The following is an 18,420-nucleotide window of genomic DNA, read 5'->3' as shown; positions in this document are numbered from 1 at the left end:
CCGTTATAGAGGTATGCACCTCATCTACCTCCGTTATAGAGGTATGCACCTCATCTACCTCCGTTATAGAGGTATGGACCTCATCTACCTCCGTTATAGAGGTATGCACCTCATCTACCTCCGTTATAGAGGTATGGACCTCGTCTACCTACTAGAGGAATGGACCCCATCTACCTCCGTTATAGAGGTATGGACCCCATCTACCTCCGTTATAGAGGTATGGACCTCATCTACCTCCATTATAGAGGTATGGACCTCATCTACCTCCGTTATAGAGGTATGGACCTCATCTACCTCCGTTATAGAGGTATGGACCTCATCTACCTCCGTTATAGAGGTATGGACCTCATCTACCTCCGTTATAGAGGTATGGACCTCATCTACCTCCGTTATAGAGGTATGGACCTCATCTACCTCCGTTATAGAGGTATGGACCTCATCCACCTCCGTTATAGAGGTATGGACCTCATCTACCTCCGTTATAGAGGTATGGACCTCATCTACCTCCGTTATAGAGGTATGGACCTCATCTACCTCCGTTATAGAGGTATGGACCTCATCTACCTCCGTTATAGAGGTATGGACCTCATCCACCTCCGTTATAGAGGTATGGACCTCATCTACCTCCATTATAGAGGTATGGACGTCAGCTTTGACATCAGTTTTGCACATCGGCGTTAAACTAGACATCGGGCCGATGCCTTTGTTGGCATTTTTAGCTAATATCGTCCGATTCCGATATGCTTACCGATATACAGTAGATACTACAGTGAGGGAAAAAAGTATTTGATCCCCTGCTGATTTTGTACGTTTGCCCGCTGACAAAGTACTAAGTCATGTTTTGCAGAGGGGTCAAATACTTATTTCTCTCATTAAAATGCAAATCATTTTATAACATTTTTGACATGCGTTTTTCAGGATTCTTTTGTTGTTATTCTGTCTCTCACTGTTCGAATAAACCTACCATTAAAATTATAGACTGATCATTTCTTTATCAGTGGGCAAACGTACAAAATCAGCAGGGGATCAAATACTTTTTTCCCCCCCTCACTGTATCGTGCATCCCTAATTTACAATGTTGTTTGTTCTTCACTGGTTGACCTTTTCTCACGTCAACGGGTCACAAGTCTCACTGCTGTGATGGCACAGTGCGGTATTTCGCCTAATACTTATGGGAGTTGATCAATGTTTGATTTGTTTTCAAATTCTTTGTGGGTCTGTGGGAAATATGTATCTCTAATATGGTCATACATTTGGCAGGAGTTTGTACATAGTCATAGCTTTGCCTAATTTTGGGTCAGTCACTGGTAAAGTATTCTGCCACTGTGTACTCCTTGTTTAGGGCCAAATAGCATTCTAATTTTCTCTGTTTTTTTGTAAATTCTTTCCAATGTGTCAAGTAATTATCTTTTTTGTTTTCTCATGATTTGGCTGGGTTAAATTGTGTTGCTGTTCTGGGGCTCTGTGGGGTCTGTTTGTGAACAGAGCCCCAGGACCAGCTTGCTTAGGGGGACTCTTCTCCAGGTTCATCTCTCTGTAGGTGATGGCTTTGTTATGGAAGGTTTGTGAACAGAGGACCAGCTTGCTTAGAGGGACTCTTCTCCAGGTTCATCTCTCTGCAGGTGATGGCTTTGTTAGGGAAGGTTTGGCAGTGGGTTTAGGTTTAAGATTCTCTCTCTCTCTCTCTCTCTCTCTCTCTCTCTCTCTCTCTCTCTCTCTCTCTCTCTCTCTCTCTCTCTCTCTCTCTCCTCTCCCCAGGTTGCTGGACTCACATCGGTGACCAGCAGGAGTGCCATGACGACCGTTGCGTGGTTACGACCACTCCGTCTCAGATTCAGAACGGGACGTACAGGTTCTGCTGCTGCGGCACCGACATGTGTAACGTCAACTTCACCGAGGACTTCCCCCCGCCCAGCCCCACCTCTGCTCAGCCATGTAGGTACCATAACCCTGACCCTCTGCCCAGCCCCACCTCTGCTCAGCCATGTAGGTACCATAACCCTGACCCCCCGCCCAGCCCCACCTCTGCTCAGCCATGTAGGTACTATAACCTCTAACCCTGACGCCCCGCCCAGCCCCACCTCTGCTCAGCCATGTAGGTACCATAACCCTGACCCCCCGCCCAGCCCCACCTCTGCTCAGCCATGTAGGTACCATAACCTCTGACCCTCCGCCCAGCCCCACCTCTGCTCAGCCATGTAGGTACCATAACCTCTGACCCTGACCCCCCGCCCAGCCCCACCTCTGCTCAGCCATGTAGGTACCATAACCCTGACCCCCCGCCCAGCCCCACCTCTGCTCAGCCATGTAGGTACCATAACCCTGACCCCCCGCCCAGCCCCACCTCTGCTCAGCCATGTAGGTACCATAACCTCTGACCCTCCGCCCAGCCCCACCTCTGCACAGCTATGTAGGTACCATAACCTCTGACCCCCCGCCCAGCCCCACCTCTGCTCAGCTATGTAGGTACCATAACCTCTGACCCTGACCCCCCGCCCAGCCCCACCTCTGCTCAGCTATGTAGGTACCATAACCTCTGACCCCCCGCCCAGCCCCACCTCTGCTCAGCTATGTAGGTACCATAACCTCTAACCTCTGACCCTGACCCCCCGCCCAGCCCCAGCTCTGCTCAGCTATGTAGGTACCATAACCTCTAACCCTGACCCCCCGCCCAGCCCCACCTCTGCTCAGCTATGTAGGTACTATAACCTCTAACCCTGACCCCCCCGCCCAGCCCCACCTCTGCTCAGCTATGTAGGTACCATAACCTCTAACCTCTGACCCTGACCCCCCGCCCAGCCCCACCTCTGCTCAGCTATGTTGGTACCATAACCTCTAACCCTGACCCCCCGCCCAGCCCCACCTCTGCTCAGCTATGTAGGTACCATAACCTCTAACCCTGACCCTGACCCCCCGCCCAGCCCCACCTCTGCTCAGCTATGTAGGTACCATAACCTCTAACCTCTAACCCTGACCCCCCGCCCAGCCCCACCTCTGCTCAGCTATGTTGGTACCATAACCTCTAACCCTGACCCCCCGCCCAGCCCCACCTCTGCTCAGCTATGTAGGTACCATAACCTCTAACCCTGACCCCCCGCCCAGCCCCACCTCTGCTCAGCTATGTAGGTACCATAACCTCTAACCCTGACCCCCCGCCCAGCCCCACCTCTGCTCAGCTATGTAGGTACCATAACCTCTAACCCTGACCCCCCGCCCAGCCCCACCTCTGCTCAGCTATGTAGGTACCATAACCTCTAACCCTGACCCCCCGCCCAGCCCCACCTCTGCTCAGCTATGTAGGTACCATAACCTCTAACCCTGACCCCCCGCCCAGCCCCACCTCTGCTCAGCTATGTAGGTACCATAACCTCTAACCTCTGACCCTGACCCCCCGCCCAGTCCCACCTCTGCACAGCTATGTAGGTACCATAACCTCTAACCCTGACCCCCCGCCCAGCCCCACCTCTGCTCAGCTATGTAGGTACCATAACCTCTAACCTCTGACCCTGACCCCCCGCCCAGTCCCACCTCTGCACAGCTATGTAGGTACCATAACCTCTAACCCTGACCCCCCGCCCAGTCCCACCTCTGCTCAGCTATGTAGGTACCATAACCTCTAACCCTGACCCCCCGCCCAGCCCCACCTCTGCTCAGCTATGTAGGTACCATAACCTCTAACCCTGACCCCCCGCCCAGCCCCACCTCTGCTCAGCTATGTAGGTACCATAACCTCTAACCCTGACCCCCCGCCCAGCCCCACCTCTGCTCAGCTATGTAGGTACCATAACCTCTAACCTCTGACCCTGACCCCCCGCCCAGTCCCACCTCTGCACAGCTATGTAGGTACACACACGCGACACAGAGACACAACAGTGGGAGTTGTCTCTCCTCGTGTCGTTAGTAGTAATAACGTCAGAGAGAAGTGGTCGTTAGTAGTAATAACGTCAGAGAGAAGTGGTCGTTAGTAGTAATAACGTCAGAGAGAAGTGGTCGTTAGTAGTAATAACGTCAGAGAGAAGTGGTCGTTAGTAGTAATAACGTCAGAGAGAAGTGGTCGTTAGTAGTAATAACGTCAGAGAGAAGTGGTCGTTAGTAGTAATAACGTCAGAGAGAAGTGGTCGTTAGTAGTAATAACGTCAGAGAGAAGTGGTCGTTAGTAGTAATAACGTCAGAGAGAAGTGGTCGTTAGTAGTAATAACGTCAGAGAGAAGTGGTCGTTAGTAGTAATAACGTCAGAGAGAAGTGGTCGTTAGTAGTAATAACGTCAGAGAGAAGTGGTCGTTAGTAGTAATAACGTCAGAGAGAAGTGGTCGTTAGTAGTAATAACGTCAGAGAGAAGTGGTCGTTAGTAGTAATAACGTCAGAGAGAAGTGGTCGTTAGTAGTAATAACGTCAGAGAGAAGTGGTCGTTAGTAGTAATAACGTCAGAGAGAAGTGGTCGTTAGTAGTAATAACGTCAGAGAGAAGTGGTCGTTAGTAGTAATAACGTCAGAGAGAAGTGGTCGTTAGTAGTAATAACGTCAGAGAGAAGTGGTCGTTAGTAGTAATAACGTCAGAGAGAAGTGGTCGTTAGTAGTAATAACGTCAGAGAGAAGTGGTCGTTAGTAGTAATAACGTCAGAGAGAAGTGGTCGTTAGTAGTAATAACGTCAGAGAGAAGTGGTCGTTAGTAGTAATAACGTCAGAGAGAAGTGGTCGTTAGTAGTAATAACGTCAGAGAGAAGTGGTCGTTAGTAGTAATAACGTCAGAGAGAAGTGGTCGTTAGTAGTAATAACGTCAGAGAGAAGTGGTCGTTAGTAGTAATAACGTCAGAGAGAAGTGGTCGTTAGTAGTAATAACGTCAGAGAGAAGTGGTCGTTAGTAGTAATAACGTCAGAGAGAAGTGGTCGTTAGTAGTAATAACGTCAGAGAGAAGTGGTCGTTAGTAGTAATAACGTCAGAGAGAAGTGGTCGTTAGTAGTAATAACGTCAGAGAGAAGTGGTCGTTAGTAGTAATAACGTCAGAGAGAAGTGGTCGTTAGTAGTAATAACGTCAGAGAGAAGTGGTCGTTAGTAGTAATAACGTCAGAGAGAAGTGGTCGTTAGTAGTAATAACGTCAGAGAGAAGTGGTCGTTAGTAGTAATAACGTCAGAGAGAAGTGGTCGTTAGTAGTAATAACGTCAGAGAGAAGTGGTCGTTAGTAGTAATAACGTCAGAGAGAAGTGGTCGTTAGTAGTAATAACGTCAGAGAGAAGTGGTCGTTAGTAGTAATAACGTCAGAGAGAAGTGGTCGTTAGTAGTAATAACGTCAGAGAGAAGTGGTCGTTAGTAGTAATAACGTCAGAGAGAAGTGGTCGTTAGTAGTAATAACGTCAGAGAGAAGTGGTCGTTAGTAGTAATAACGTCAGAGAGAAGTGGTCGTTAGTAGTAATAACGTCAGAGAGAAGTGGTCGTTAGTAGTAATAACGTCAGAGAGAAGTGGTCGTTAGTAGTAATAACGTCAGAGAGAAGTGGTCGTTAGTAGTAATAACGTCAGAGAGAAGTGGTCGTTAGTAGTAATAACGTCAGAGAGAAGTGGTCGTTAGTAGTAATAACGTCAGAGAGAAGTGGTCGTTAGTAGTAATAACGTCAGAGAGAAGTGGTCGTTAGTAGTAATAACGTCAGAGAGAAGTGGTCGTTAGTAGTAATAACGTCAGAGAGAAGTGGTCGTTAGTAGTAATAACGTCAGAGAGAAGTGGTCGTTAGTAGTAATAACGTCAGAGAGAAGTGGTCGTTAGTAGTAATAACGTCAGAGAGAAGTGGTCGTTAGTAGTAATAACGTCAGAGAGAAGTGGTCGTTAGTAGTAATAACGTCAGAGAGAAGTGGTCGTTAGTAGTAATAACGTCAGAGAGAAGTGGTCGTTAGTAGTAATAACGTCAGAGAGAAGTGGTCGTTAGTAGTAATAACGTCAGAGAGAAGTGGTCGTTAGTAGTAATAACGTCAGAGAGAAGTGGTCGTTAGTAGTAATAACGTCAGAGAGAAGTGGTCGTTAGTAGTAATAACGTCAGAGAGAAGTGGTCGTTAGTAGTAATAACGTCAGAGAGAAGTGGTCGTTAGTAGTAATAACGTCAGAGAGAAGTGGTCGTTAGTAGTAATAACGTCAGAGAGAAGTGGTCGTTAGTAGTAATAACGTCAGAGAGAAGTGGTCGTTAGTAGTAATAACGTCAGAGAGAAGTGGTCGTTAGTAGTAATAACGTCAGAGAGAAGTGGTCGTTAGTAGTAATAACGTCAGAGAGAAGTGGTCGTTAGTAGTAATAACGTCAGAGAGAAGTGGTCGTTAGTAGTAATAACGTCAGAGAGAAGTGGTCGTTAGTAGTAATAACGTCAGAGAGAAGTGGTCGTTAGTAGTAATAACGTCAGAGAGAAGTGGTCGTTAGTAGTAATAACGTCAGAGAGAAGTGGTCGTTAGTAGTAATAACGTCAGAGAGAAGTGGTCGTTAGTAGTAATAACGTCAGAGAGAAGTGGTCGTTAGTAGTAATAACGTCAGAGAGAAGTGGTCGTTAGTAGTAATAACGTCAGAGAGAAGTGGTCGTTAGTAGTAATAACGTCAGAGAGAAGTGGTCGTTAGTAGTAATAACGTCAGAGAGAAGTGGTCGTTAGTAGTAATAACGTCAGAGAGAAGTGGTCGTTAGTAGTAATAACGTCAGAGAGAAGTGGTCGTTAGTAGTAATAACGTCAGAGAGAAGTGGTCGTTAGTAGTAATAACGTCAGAGAGAAGTGGTCGTTAGTAGTAATAACGTCAGAGAGAAGTGGTCGTTAGTAGTAATAACGTCAGAGAGAAGTGGTCGTTAGTAGTAATAACGTCAGAGAGAAGTGGTCGTTAGTAGTAATAACGTCAGAGAGAAGTGGTCGTTAGTAGTAATAACGTCAGAGAGAAGTGGTCGTTAGTAGTAATAACGTCAGAGAGAAGTGGTCGTTAGTAGTAATAACGTCAGAGAGAAGTGGTCGTTAGTAGTAATAACGTCAGAGAGAAGTGGTCGTTAGTAGTAATAACGTCAGAGAGAAGTGGTCGTTAGTAGTAATAACGTCAGAGAGAAGTGGTCGTTAGTAGTAATAACGTCAGAGAGAAGTGGTCGTTAGTAGTAATAACGTCAGAGAGAAGTGGTCGTTAGTAGTAATAACGTCAGAGAGAAGTGGTCGTTAGTAGTAATAACGTCAGAGAGAAGTGGTCGTTAGTAGTAATAACGTCAGAGAGAAGTGGTCGTTAGTAGTAATAACGTCAGAGAGAAGTGGTCGTTAGTAGTAATAACGTCAGAGAGAAGTGGTCGTTAGTAGTAATAACGTCAGAGAGAAGTGGTCGTTAGTAGTAATAACGTCAGAGAGAAGTGGTCGTTAGTAGTAATAACGTCAGAGAGAAGTGGTCGTTAGTAGTAATAACGTCAGAGAGAAGTGGTCGTTAGTAGTAATAACGTCAGAGAGAAGTGGTCGTTAGTAGTAATAACGTCAGAGAGAAGTGGTCGTTAGTAGTAATAACGTCAGAGAGAAGTGGTCGTTAGTAGTAATAACGTCAGAGAGAAGTGGTCGTTAGTAGTAATAACGTCAGAGAGAAGTGGTCGTTAGTAGTAATAACGTCAGAGAGAAGTGGTCGTTAGTAGTAATAACGTCAGAGAGAAGTGGTCGTTAGTAGTAATAACGTCAGAGAGAAGTGGTCGTTAGTAGTAATAACGTCAGAGAGAAGTGGTCGTTAGTAGTAATAACGTCAGAGAGAAGTGGTCGTTAGTAGTAATAACGTCAGAGAGAAGTGGTCGTTAGTAGTAATAACGTCAGAGAGAAGTGGTCGTTAGTAGTAATAACGTCAGAGAGAAGTGGTCGTTAGTAGTAATAACGTCAGAGAGAAGTGGTCGTTAGTAGTAATAACGTCAGAGAGAAGTGGTCGTTAGTAGTAATAACGTCAGAGAGAAGTGGTCGTTAGTAGTAATAACGTCAGAGAGAAGTGGTCGTTAGTAGTAATAACGTCAGAGAGAAGTGGTCGTTAGTAGTAATAACGTCAGAGAGAAGTGGTCGTTAGTAGTAATAACGTCAGAGAGAAGTGGTCGTTAGTAGTAATAACGTCAGAGAGAAGTGGTCGTTAGTAGTAATAACGTCAGAGAGAAGTGGTCGTTAGTAGTAATAACGTCAGAGAGAAGTGGTCGTTAGTAGTAATAACGTCAGAGAGAAGTGGTCGTTAGTAGTAATAACGTCAGAGAGAAGTGGTCGTTAGTAGTAATAACGTCAGAGAGAAGTGGTCGTTAGTAGTAATAACGTCAGAGAGAAGTGGTCGTTAGTAGTAATAACGTCAGAGAGAAGTGGTCGTTAGTAGTAATAACGTCAGAGAGAAGTGGTCGTTAGTAGTAATAACGTCAGAGAGAAGTGGTCGTTAGTAGTAATAACGTCAGAGAGAAGTGGTCGTTAGTAGTAATAACGTCAGAGAGAAGTGGTCGTTAGTAGTAATAACGTCAGAGAGAAGTGGTCGTTAGTAGTAATAACGTCAGAGAGAAGTGGTCGTTAGTAGTAATAACGTCAGAGAGAAGTGGTCGTTAGTAGTAATAACGTCAGAGAGAAGTGGTCGTTAGTAGTAATAACGTCAGAGAGAAGTGGTCGTTAGTAGTAATAACGTCAGAGAGAAGTGGTCGTTAGTAGTAATAACGTCAGAGAGAAGTGGTCGTTAGTAGTAATAACGTCAGAGAGAAGTGGTCGTTAGTAGTAATAACGTCAGAGAGAAGTGGTCGTTAGTAGTAATAACGTCAGAGAGAAGTGGTCGTTAGTAGTAATAACGTCAGAGAGAAGTGGTCGTTAGTAGTAATAACGTCAGAGAGAAGTGGTCGTTAGTAGTAATAACGTCAGAGAGAAGTGGTCGTTAGTAGTAATAACGTCAGAGAGAAGTGGTCGTTAGTAGTAATAACGTCAGAGAGAAGTGGTCGTTAGTAGTAATAACGTCAGAGAGAAGTGGTCGTTAGTAGTAATAACGTCAGAGAGAAGTGGTCGTTAGTAGTAATAACGTCAGAGAGAAGTGGTCGTTAGTAGTAATAACGTCAGAGAGAAGTGGTCGTTAGTAGTAATAACGTCAGAGAGAAGTGGTCGTTAGTAGTAATAACGTCAGAGAGAAGTGGTCGTTAGTAGTAATAACGTCAGAGAGAAGTGGTCGTTAGTAGTAATAACGTCAGAGAGAAGTGGTCGTTAGTAGTAATAACGTCAGAGAGAAGTGGTCGTTAGTAGTAATAACGTCAGAGAGAAGTGGTCGTTAGTAGTAATAACGTCAGAGAGAAGTGGTCGTTAGTAGTAATAACGTCAGAGAGAAGTGGTCGTTAGTAGTAATAACGTCAGAGAGAAGTGGTCGTTAGTAGTAATAACGTCAGAGAGAAGTGGTCGTTAGTAGTAATAACGTCAGAGAGAAGTGGTCGTTAGTAGTAATAACGTCAGAGAGAAGTGGTCGTTAGTAGTAATAACGTCAGAGAGAAGTGGTCGTTAGTAGTAATAACGTCAGAGAGAAGTGGTCGTTAGTAGTAATAACGTCAGAGAGAAGTGGTCGTTAGTAGTAATAACGTCAGAGAGAAGTGGTCGTTAGTAGTAATAACGTCAGAGAGAAGTGGTCGTTAGTAGTAATAACGTCAGAGAGAAGTGGTCGTTAGTAGTAATAACGTCAGAGAGAAGTGGTCGTTAGTAGTAATAACGTCAGAGAGAAGTGGTCGTTAGTAGTAATAACGTCAGAGAGAAGTGGTCGTTAGTAGTAATAACGTCAGAGAGAAGTGGTCGTTAGTAGTAATAACGTCAGAGAGAAGTGGTCGTTAGTAGTAATAACGTCAGAGAGAAGTGGTCGTTAGTAGTAATAACGTCAGAGAGAAGTGGTCGTTAGTAGTAATAACGTCAGAGAGAAGTGGTCGTTAGTAGTAATAACGTCAGAGAGAAGTGGTCGTTAGTAGTAATAACGTCAGAGAGAAGTGGTCGTTAGTAGTAATAACGTCAGAGAGAAGTGGTCGTTAGTAGTAATAACGTCAGAGAGAAGTGGTCGTTAGTAGTAATAACGTCAGAGAGAAGTGGTCGTTAGTAGTAATAACGTCAGAGAGAAGTGGTCGTTAGTAGTAATAACGTCAGAGAGAAGTGGTCGTTAGTAGTAATAACGTCAGAGAGAAGTGGTCGTTAGTAGTAATAACGTCAGAGAGAAGTGGTCGTTAGTAGTAATAACGTCAGAGAGAAGTGGTCGTTAGTAGTAATAACGTCAGAGAGAAGTGGTCGTTAGTAGTAATAACGTCAGAGAGAAGTGGTCGTTAGTAGTAATAACGTCAGAGAGAAGTGGTCGTTAGTAGTAATAACGTCAGAGAGAAGTGGTCGTTAGTAGTAATAACGTCGGAGAGAAGTGGTCGTTAGTAGTAATAACGTCAGAGAGAAGTGGTCGTTAGTAGTAATAACGTCAGAGAGAAGTGGTCGTTAGTAGTAATAACGTCAGAGAGAAGTGGTCGTTAGTAGTAATAACGTCAGAGAGAAGTGGTCGTTAGTAGTAATAACGTCAGAGAGAAGTGGTCGTTAGTAGTAATAACGTCAGAGAGAAGTGGTCGTTAGTAGTAATAACGTCAGAGAGAAGTGGTCGTTAGTAGTAATAACGTCAGAGAGAAGTGGTCGTTAGTAGTAATAACGTCAGAGAGAAGTGGTCGTTAGTAGTAATAACGTCAGAGAGAAGTGGTCGTTAGTAGTAATAACGTCAGAGAGAAGTGGTCGTTAGTAGTAATAACGTCAGAGAGAAGTGGTCGTTAGTAGTAATAACGTCAGAGAGAAGTGGTCGTTAGTAGTAATAACGTCAGAGAGAAGTGGTCGTTAGTAGTAATAACGTCAGAGAGAAGTGGTCGTTAGTAGTAATAACGTATTACTACTCTGGTTTTAGTCTGGTTTTAGTCTGGTTTTAGTCTGGTTTTACTCTGGTTTTAGTCTGGTTTTAGTCTGGTTTTACTCTGGTTTTTAGTCTGGTTTTAGTCTGGTTTTTAGTCTGGTTTTAGTCTGGTTTTAGTCTGGTATTAGTCTGGTATTAGTCTGGTTTTATTCTGGTTTTAGTCAGGTTTTAGTCTGGTTTTAGTCTGGTATTAGTCTGGTATTAGTCTGGTTTTAGTCTGGTTTTAGTCTGGTATTAGTCTGGTATTAGTCTGGTATTACTCTGGTTTTAGTCTGGTATTAGTCTGGTTTTAGTCTGGTATTAGTCTGGTTTTACTCTGGTTTTAGTCTGGTTTTACTCTGGTTTTACTCTGGTTTTAGTCTGGTTTTACTCTGGTTTTAGTCTGGTTTTACTCTGGTATTAGACGGGTTTTACTCTGGTTTTACTCTGGTTTTACTCTGGTTTTAGTCTGGTTTTACTCTGGTTTTAGTCTGGTTTTTAGTCTGGTTTTAGTCTGGTTTTAGTCTGGTTTTAGTCTGGTATTAGTCTGGTTTTAGTCAGGTTTTAGTCTGGTTTTAGTCTGGTATTAGTCTGGTATTAGTCTGGTTTTAGTCTGGTTTTAGTCTGGTATTAGTCTGGTATTAGTCTGGTTTTAGTCTGGTTTTAGTCTGGTTTTAGTCTGGTATTAGTCTGGTTTTAGTCAGGTTTTAGTCTGGTTTTAGTCTGGTATTAGTCTGGTTTTAGTCTGGTATTAGTCTGGTTTTAGTCTGGTATTAGTCTGGTTTTTAGTCTGGTATTAGACTGGTTTTACTCTGGTTTTACTCTGGTTTTACTCTGGTTTTAGTCTGGTTTTACTCTGGTTTTAGTCTGGTTTTACTCTGGTATTAGAGGGGTTTTACTCTGGTTTTACTCTGGTTTTACTCTGGTTTTAGTCTGGTTTTACTTTGGTTTTAGTCTGGTTTTACTCTGGTTTTACTCTGGTTTTAGTCTGGTTTTACTCTGGTTTTACTCTGGTTTTACTCTGGTTTTAGTCTGGTTTTAGTCTGGTTTTACTCTGGTTTTAGTCTGGTTTTAGTCTGGTTTTACTCTGGTTTTTAGTCTGGTTTTAGTCTGGTTTTTAGTCTGGTTTTAGTCTGGTTTTAGTCTGGTTTTGTCTGGTTTTAGTCTGGTATTAGTCTGGTATTAGTCTGGTTTTATTCTGGTTTTAGTCAGGTTTTAGTCTGGTTTTAGTCTGGTATTAGTCTGGTATTAGTCTGGTTTTAGTCTGGTTTTAGTCTGGTATTAGTCTGGTATTAGTCTGGTATTACTCTGGTTTTAGTCTGGTATTAGTCTGGTTTTAGTCTGGTATTAGTCTGGTTTTACTCTGGTTTTAGTCTGGTTTTACTCTGGTTTTACTCTGGTTTTACTCTGGTTTTAGTCTGGTTTTAGTCTGGTTTTACTCTGGTTTTACTCTGGTTTTAGTCTGGTTTTAGTCTGGTTTTACTCTGTTATTAGTCTGGTATTAGTCTGGTTTTACTCTGGTTTTAGTCTGGTATTAGTCTGGTATTAGTCTGGTTTTAGTCTGGTATTAGTCTGGTATTAGTCTGGTTTTAGTCTGGTTTTAGTCTGGTATTAGTCTGGTATTAGTCTGGTATTAGTCTGGTTTTACTCTGGTTTTAGTCTGGTATTAGTCTGGTATTAGTCTGGTTTTAGTCTGGTATTAGTCTGGTATTAGTCTGGTTTTACTCTGGTTTTAGTCTGGTTTTACTCTGGTTTTAGTCTTGTATTAGTCTGGTTTTAGTCTGGTTTTAGTCTGGTTTTAGTCTGGTATTAGTCTGGTTTTAGTCTGGTTTTACTCTGGTTTTAGTCTGGTATTAGTCTGGTATTAGTCTGGTTTTAGTCTGGTATTAGTCTGGTATTAGTCTGGTTTTACTCTGGTTTTAGTCTGGTTTTAGTCTGGTTTTACTCTGGTATTAGTCTGGTTTTAGTCTGGTATTAGTCTGGTTTTAGTCTGGTTTTAGTCTGGTATTAGTCTGGTATTAGTCTGGTTTTACTCTGGTTTTAGTCTGGTTTTAGTCTGGTTTTACTCTGGTTTTAGTCTGGTTTTAGTCTGGTATTAGTCTGGTTTTACTCTGGTTTTACTCTGGTTTTAGTCTGGTTTTAGTCTGGTTTTACTCTGGTTTTACTCTGGTTTTACTCTGGTTTTAGTCTGGTTTTACTCTGGTTTTAGTCTGGTTTTACTCTGGTTTTAGTCTGGTTTTAGTCTGGTTTTACTCTGGTTTTACTCTGGTTTTAGTCTGGTTTTTAGTCTGGTTTTACTCTGGTTTTACTCTGGTTTTAGTCTGGTTTTAGTCTGGTTTTACTCTGGTTTTAGTCTGGTTTTACTCTGGTTTTAGTCTGGTTTTAGTCTGGTTTTACTCTGGTTTTTAGTCTGGTTTTAGTCTGGTTTTACTCTGGTTTTAGTCTGGTTTTACTCTGGTATTAGTCTGGTTTTAGTCTGGTTTTTAGTCTGGTTTTAGTCTGGTTTTAGTCTGGTTTTAGTCTGGTTTTACTCTGGTTTTAGTCTGGTTTTACTCTGGTTTTAGTCTGGTTTTAGTCTGGTATTAGTCTGGTATTAGTCTGGTTTTACTCTGGTTTTAGTCTGGTTTTAGTCTGGTGGTTTTACTCTGGTTTTAGTCTGGTTTTTAGTCTGGTTTTAGTCTGGTTTTAGTCTGGTTTTAGTCTGGTTTTAGTCAGGTTTTAGTCTGGTTTTAGTCTGGTATTAGTCTGATATTAGTCTGGTTTTAGTCTGGTTTTAGTCTGGTATTAGTCTGGTATTAGTCTGGTTTTAGTCTGGTTTTAGTCTGGTTTTAGTCTGGTATTAGTCTGGTATTAGTCTGGTTTTAGTCTGGTTTTAGTCTGGTATTAGTCTGGTATTAGTCTGGTTTTAGTCTGGTTTTACTTTGGTTTTAGTCTGGTTTTACTCTGGTTTTAGTCTGGTTTTACTCTGGTTTTAGTCTGGTTTTACTCTGGTTTTAGTCTGGTTTTAGTCTGGTATTAGTCTGGTTCTACTCTGGTTTTAGTCTGGTTTTACTCTGGTTTTAGTCTGGTTTTACTCTGGTTTTAGTCTGGTTTTACTCTGGTTTTAGTCTGGTTTTACTCTGGTTTTAGTCTGGTTTTAGTCTGGTTTTACTCTGGTTTTAGTCTGGTTTTTAGTCTGGTTTTACTCTGGTTTTACTCTGGTTTTAGTCTGGTTTTTAGTCTGGTTTTACTCTGGTTTTACTCTGGTTTTAGTCTGGTTTTGCTCTGGTTTTAGTCTGGTTTTACTCTGGTTTTACTCTGGTTTTAGTCTGGTTTTTAGTCTGGTTTTAGTCTGGTTTTAGTCTGGTTTTTAGTCTGGTTTTAGTCTGGTTTTAGTCTGGTTTTTAGTCTGGTTTTACTCTGGTTTTACTCTGGTTTTAGTCTGGTTTTAGTCTGGTATTAGTCTGGTTTTAGTCTGGTATTAGTCTGGTTTTAGTCTGGTATTAGTCTGGTTTTAGTCTGGTATTAGTCTGGTTTTAGTCTGGTTTTAGTCTGGTTTTAGTCTGGTATTAGTCTGGTATTAGTCTGGTTTTAGTCTGGTTTTAGTCTGGTATTAGTCTGGTATTAGTCTGGTATTAGTCTGGTTTTACTCTGGTTTTAGTCTGGTATTAGTCTGGTTTTAGTCTGGTATTAGTCTGGTATTAGTCTGGTTTTACTCTGGTTTTAGTCTGGTTTTACTCTGGTTTTAGTCTGGTATTAGTCTGGTATTAGTCTGGTTTTAGTCTGGTATTAGTCTGGTTTTACCCTGGTTTTAGTCTGGTATTAGTCTGGTTTTAGTCTGGTATTAGTCTGGTATTAGTCTGGTTTTAGTCTGGTATTAGTCTGGTATTAGTCTGGTTTTATTCTGGTTTTAGTCTGGTTTTAGTCTGGTTTTACTCTGGTTTTAGTCTGGTTTTACTCTGGTTTTAGTCTGGTTTTACTCTGGTTTTTGTCTGGTTTTAGTCTGGTTTTACTCTGGTTTTACTCTGGTTTTAGTCTGGTTTTTAGTCTGGTTTTACTCTGGTTTTACTCTGGTTTTAGTCTGGTTTTTAGTCTGGTTTTACTCTGGTTTTACTCTGGTTTTACTCTGGTTTTAGTCTGGTTTTACTCTGGTTTTAGTCTGGTTTTTAGTCTGGTTTTAGTCTGGTTTTACTCTGGTTTTAGTCTGGTTTTAGTCTGGTTTTAGTCTGGTTTTAGTCTGGTTTTACTCTGGTTTTAGTCTGGTTTTAGTCTGGTTTTACTCTGGTTTTAGTCTGGTTTTTAGTCTGGTTTTAGTCTGGTTTTAGTCTGGTTTTACTCTGGTTTTAGTCTGGTTTTTAGTCTGGTTTTAGTCTGGTTTTAGTCTGGTTTTTAGTCTGTTTTTAGTCTGGTTTTAGTCTGGTATTAGTCTGGTATTAGTCTGGTTTTACTCTGGTTTTACTCTGGTTTTAGTCTGGTTTTTAGTCTGGTTTTACTCTGGTTTTACTCTGGTTTTAGTCTGGTATTAGTCTGGTTTTAGTCTGGTTTTAGTCTGGTTTTTAGTCTGGTTTTAGTCTGGTTTTAGTCTGGTTTTAGTCTGGTTTTACTCTGGTTTTAGTCTGGTTTTAGTCTGGTTCTGTAATGGTCGTCGTAGTGGATGGACCAAGGTGCAGCTCATTTTAATTTTATTAGAACACTTATAAACTAAACAAGAAAAACGAACGGACGACAAACAGTCTTGCAGGCAACACACACACACACACACACACACACACACACACACACACACACACACACACACACACAGACAGCACACACACACACACACACACACACAGCTATGAAGAAGAAAAAAAAATACAAAAAAATTATAAAAAATAATAATTAATAATAAATAAATAAATAAAAACAACCTCCCACAAATCCCTTGACAAACACATTCCTAATTATAGGACCTTCAATCAGAGGCAACAATTGAAGGCCCCAACCCCAATTACCTAAACATAGAAATAGAAATGACTAGACCGAACATAGAAATACACTAACATAGAACAATGACAAAAACCCCGGAATACATAAACCAAACACCCCTCTACATAGACACACACGCCGAACCACATAAACCAAATACCCCCCTGCCACGTCCTGACCAAACTACAATAACAAATAACCCCTATTACTGGTCAGGACGTGGCAGGTTTTAGTCTGGTATGTGGCTTGGCCCAGCCACAAGAAACAGGAAGTTTCCTAGAGGAGTGGAGATTAGGTCAGGAGGTTACCAGGGTTACCGTTACCAGGGTTACCGTTAGGGCTGCACCAAATCAAATGTTATTGGTCACATAACACATGGTTAGCAGGTGTTAATGCGAGTGTAGCGAAATGCTTGTGCTTCTAGTTCCGACCGTGCAGTAATATATAACTAGTAATCTAACAATTCCACAACAACTACCTTATACACACAAATCTAAGTAAATGAATGGAATAAGAATATATAAATATATGGATGAGCAATGTCAGAGCAGCATAGACTAAGATACAGTAGAATAGGATAGAATACAGTATATACATATGAGATGAGTAATACATAGACTAAGATACAGTAGAATAGAATACAGTAGATACATATGAGATGAGGAATACATAGACTAAGATACAGTAGAATAGAATACAGTAGATACATATGAGATGAGGAATACAAGATATGTAAACCTTATTAAAGCTGGACAAATAATGTAATTGCCTTTTTATGTTTTTGACAAAATATTGCGATTTTTACTTGCGATTTAGATCAAAACACTTGGAAACTGTTAGAATCAGAATGCTAATTTTGTTTCCATTGTTGGCGACAACTAATGACAAGGACTGGTACACCTGGAAGTTGTTGTGACAGGGTAGGAACCAAAGTGTTGGTCAGAGTTTTCCCAGGGGACCCTTATTACATTTGAATGTTACATTCATGGCGTTTAAAAAAAAACATCGCAGCCTCTTGTGATATGGATATATGCTCATGTCAATATTGCAATTTACAACTACCGTTCTCCTCTATCTCATTGTTCTGATTAGGTCCTGTCTGTCTCCGTATTTCTTACCAGGAGAGGAGAGAGTGTTGTTTTGGTTAGCATGGGGCTGCATATTGTTCTGGTGATGAGACACTATATGGCCAAAAGTATATGGACACCCTTTCAAATTAGTGGATTCGGCTATTTCAGCCACACTTGTTGCTGACAGGTGTATGAAATCGAACACACAGCCATGCCATCTCCATAGACAAACATAGGCAGTAGAAGGGCCCGTACTGAAGAGCTCAGTGACTTAGTCAAATTTCTGCCCTGCTAGAGCTGCCCCGGTCAACTGTAAGTGCTGTTATTGTGAAGTGGAAACGTCTAGGAGCAACAACGGTTCAGCTGGTAAGTGGTAGGCCACACAAGCTCACAGAACAGGACCCGCCGAAGCGCATAAAAATAGTCTGTCCTCGGTTTGCAACACTCACTACTGAGTTCCAAACTGCATCTGGAAGTAACATCAGCACAATAACTGTTTGTCTGGAGCTTCATGAAATGGGTTTTCATGGTTGAGCAGCCGCACACAAGCCTAAGATCACCATGCGCAATGCCAAGCGTCGGCTGGAGTGGTGTAAAACTCGCCGCCATTGGACTCTGGAGCAGTGGAAACACGTTCTCTGGAGTGATGAATTACGCTTCACCATCTGGCAGTGCGACGGGCGAATCTGGGTTTGGCGGATACCTGCCCCAATGCAACTGTAAAGTTTGGTGGAGGAGGAATAATGGTCTGGGGCTGTTTTTCATGGTTCGGGCCCCTTAGTTCCAGTGAAGGGAAACCTTAACGCTACAACATACAATGACATTCTAGAGGATTCTGTGCTGCCAACTTTGTCGCAACAGTTTGTGGAAGGACCGTTTCTGTTTCAGCATGACAATGCCCCCGTTCACTAAGCGAGGTCCATACAGAAATGGTTTGTCGAGATTGGTGTGGAAGAACTTCACTGGCCTGCACAGAGTCCTGATCTCATCCCCATCGAACACCTTTGGGATGAATTGGAACGCCGACTGCGAGCCAGGGCCTAATCGCCCAACATCAGCGCCCGACCTAACTAATGCTCCTTGTGGCTGAATGGAAGCAATTCCCCGCAGCAATGTACCAACATCTAGTGGAAAGCCTTCCCAGAAGAGTGGAGGCTGTTATAGCAGCAATGTTCCAACATCTAGTGGAAAGCCTTCCCAGAAGAGTGGAGGCTGTTATAGCAGCAATGATCCAACATCTAGTGGAAAGCCTTCCCAGAAGAGAGGAGGCTGTTATAGCAGCAATGTTCCAACATCTAGTGGAAAGCCTTCCCAGAAGAGTGGAGGCTGTTATAGCAGCAATGTTCCAACATCTAGTGGAAAGCCTTCCCAGAAGAGTGGAGGCTGTTATAGCAGCAATGTTCCAACATCTAGTGGAAAGCCTTCCCAGAAGAGTGGAGGCTGTTATAGCCTCTTTCTTCAAGTGAGTCACAAAAACCATGACGCTCTATGATGAAACTGGCTTTCATGAGGACCTCCACAGGAAAGGAAGACCCAGAGTTC

At 42.5% G+C, this 18,420-nt stretch overlaps 1 protein-coding gene across 1 annotated transcript in view; it reads left to right on the top strand.

Annotated features, from left to right (window-relative positions):
* The window catches only part of LOC106592342 (uncharacterized), a 126,717-nt gene that overhangs the window by 7,424 nt on the left and 100,873 nt on the right, over positions 1–18,420 (top strand). Inside the window, exon 2 of the mRNA XM_082969250.1 lies at positions 1,759–1,935. Within this exon, the coding sequence (XP_082825376.1) occupies positions 1,759–1,935 (177 nt within the window). The remainder of the gene's footprint in view (positions 1–1,758; positions 1,936–18,420) is intronic.

This window comes from Salmo salar, chromosome 25 (genome assembly GCF_965601325.2).
Source record: "Salmo salar chromosome 25, fSalSal1, whole genome shotgun sequence".
Lineage (NCBI taxonomy): Eukaryota > Metazoa > Chordata > Actinopteri > Salmoniformes > Salmonidae > Salmo > Salmo salar.
Note: the sequence above shows the minus strand (reverse complement) of the source record. Positions and strands in the feature narration are given on the sequence as shown.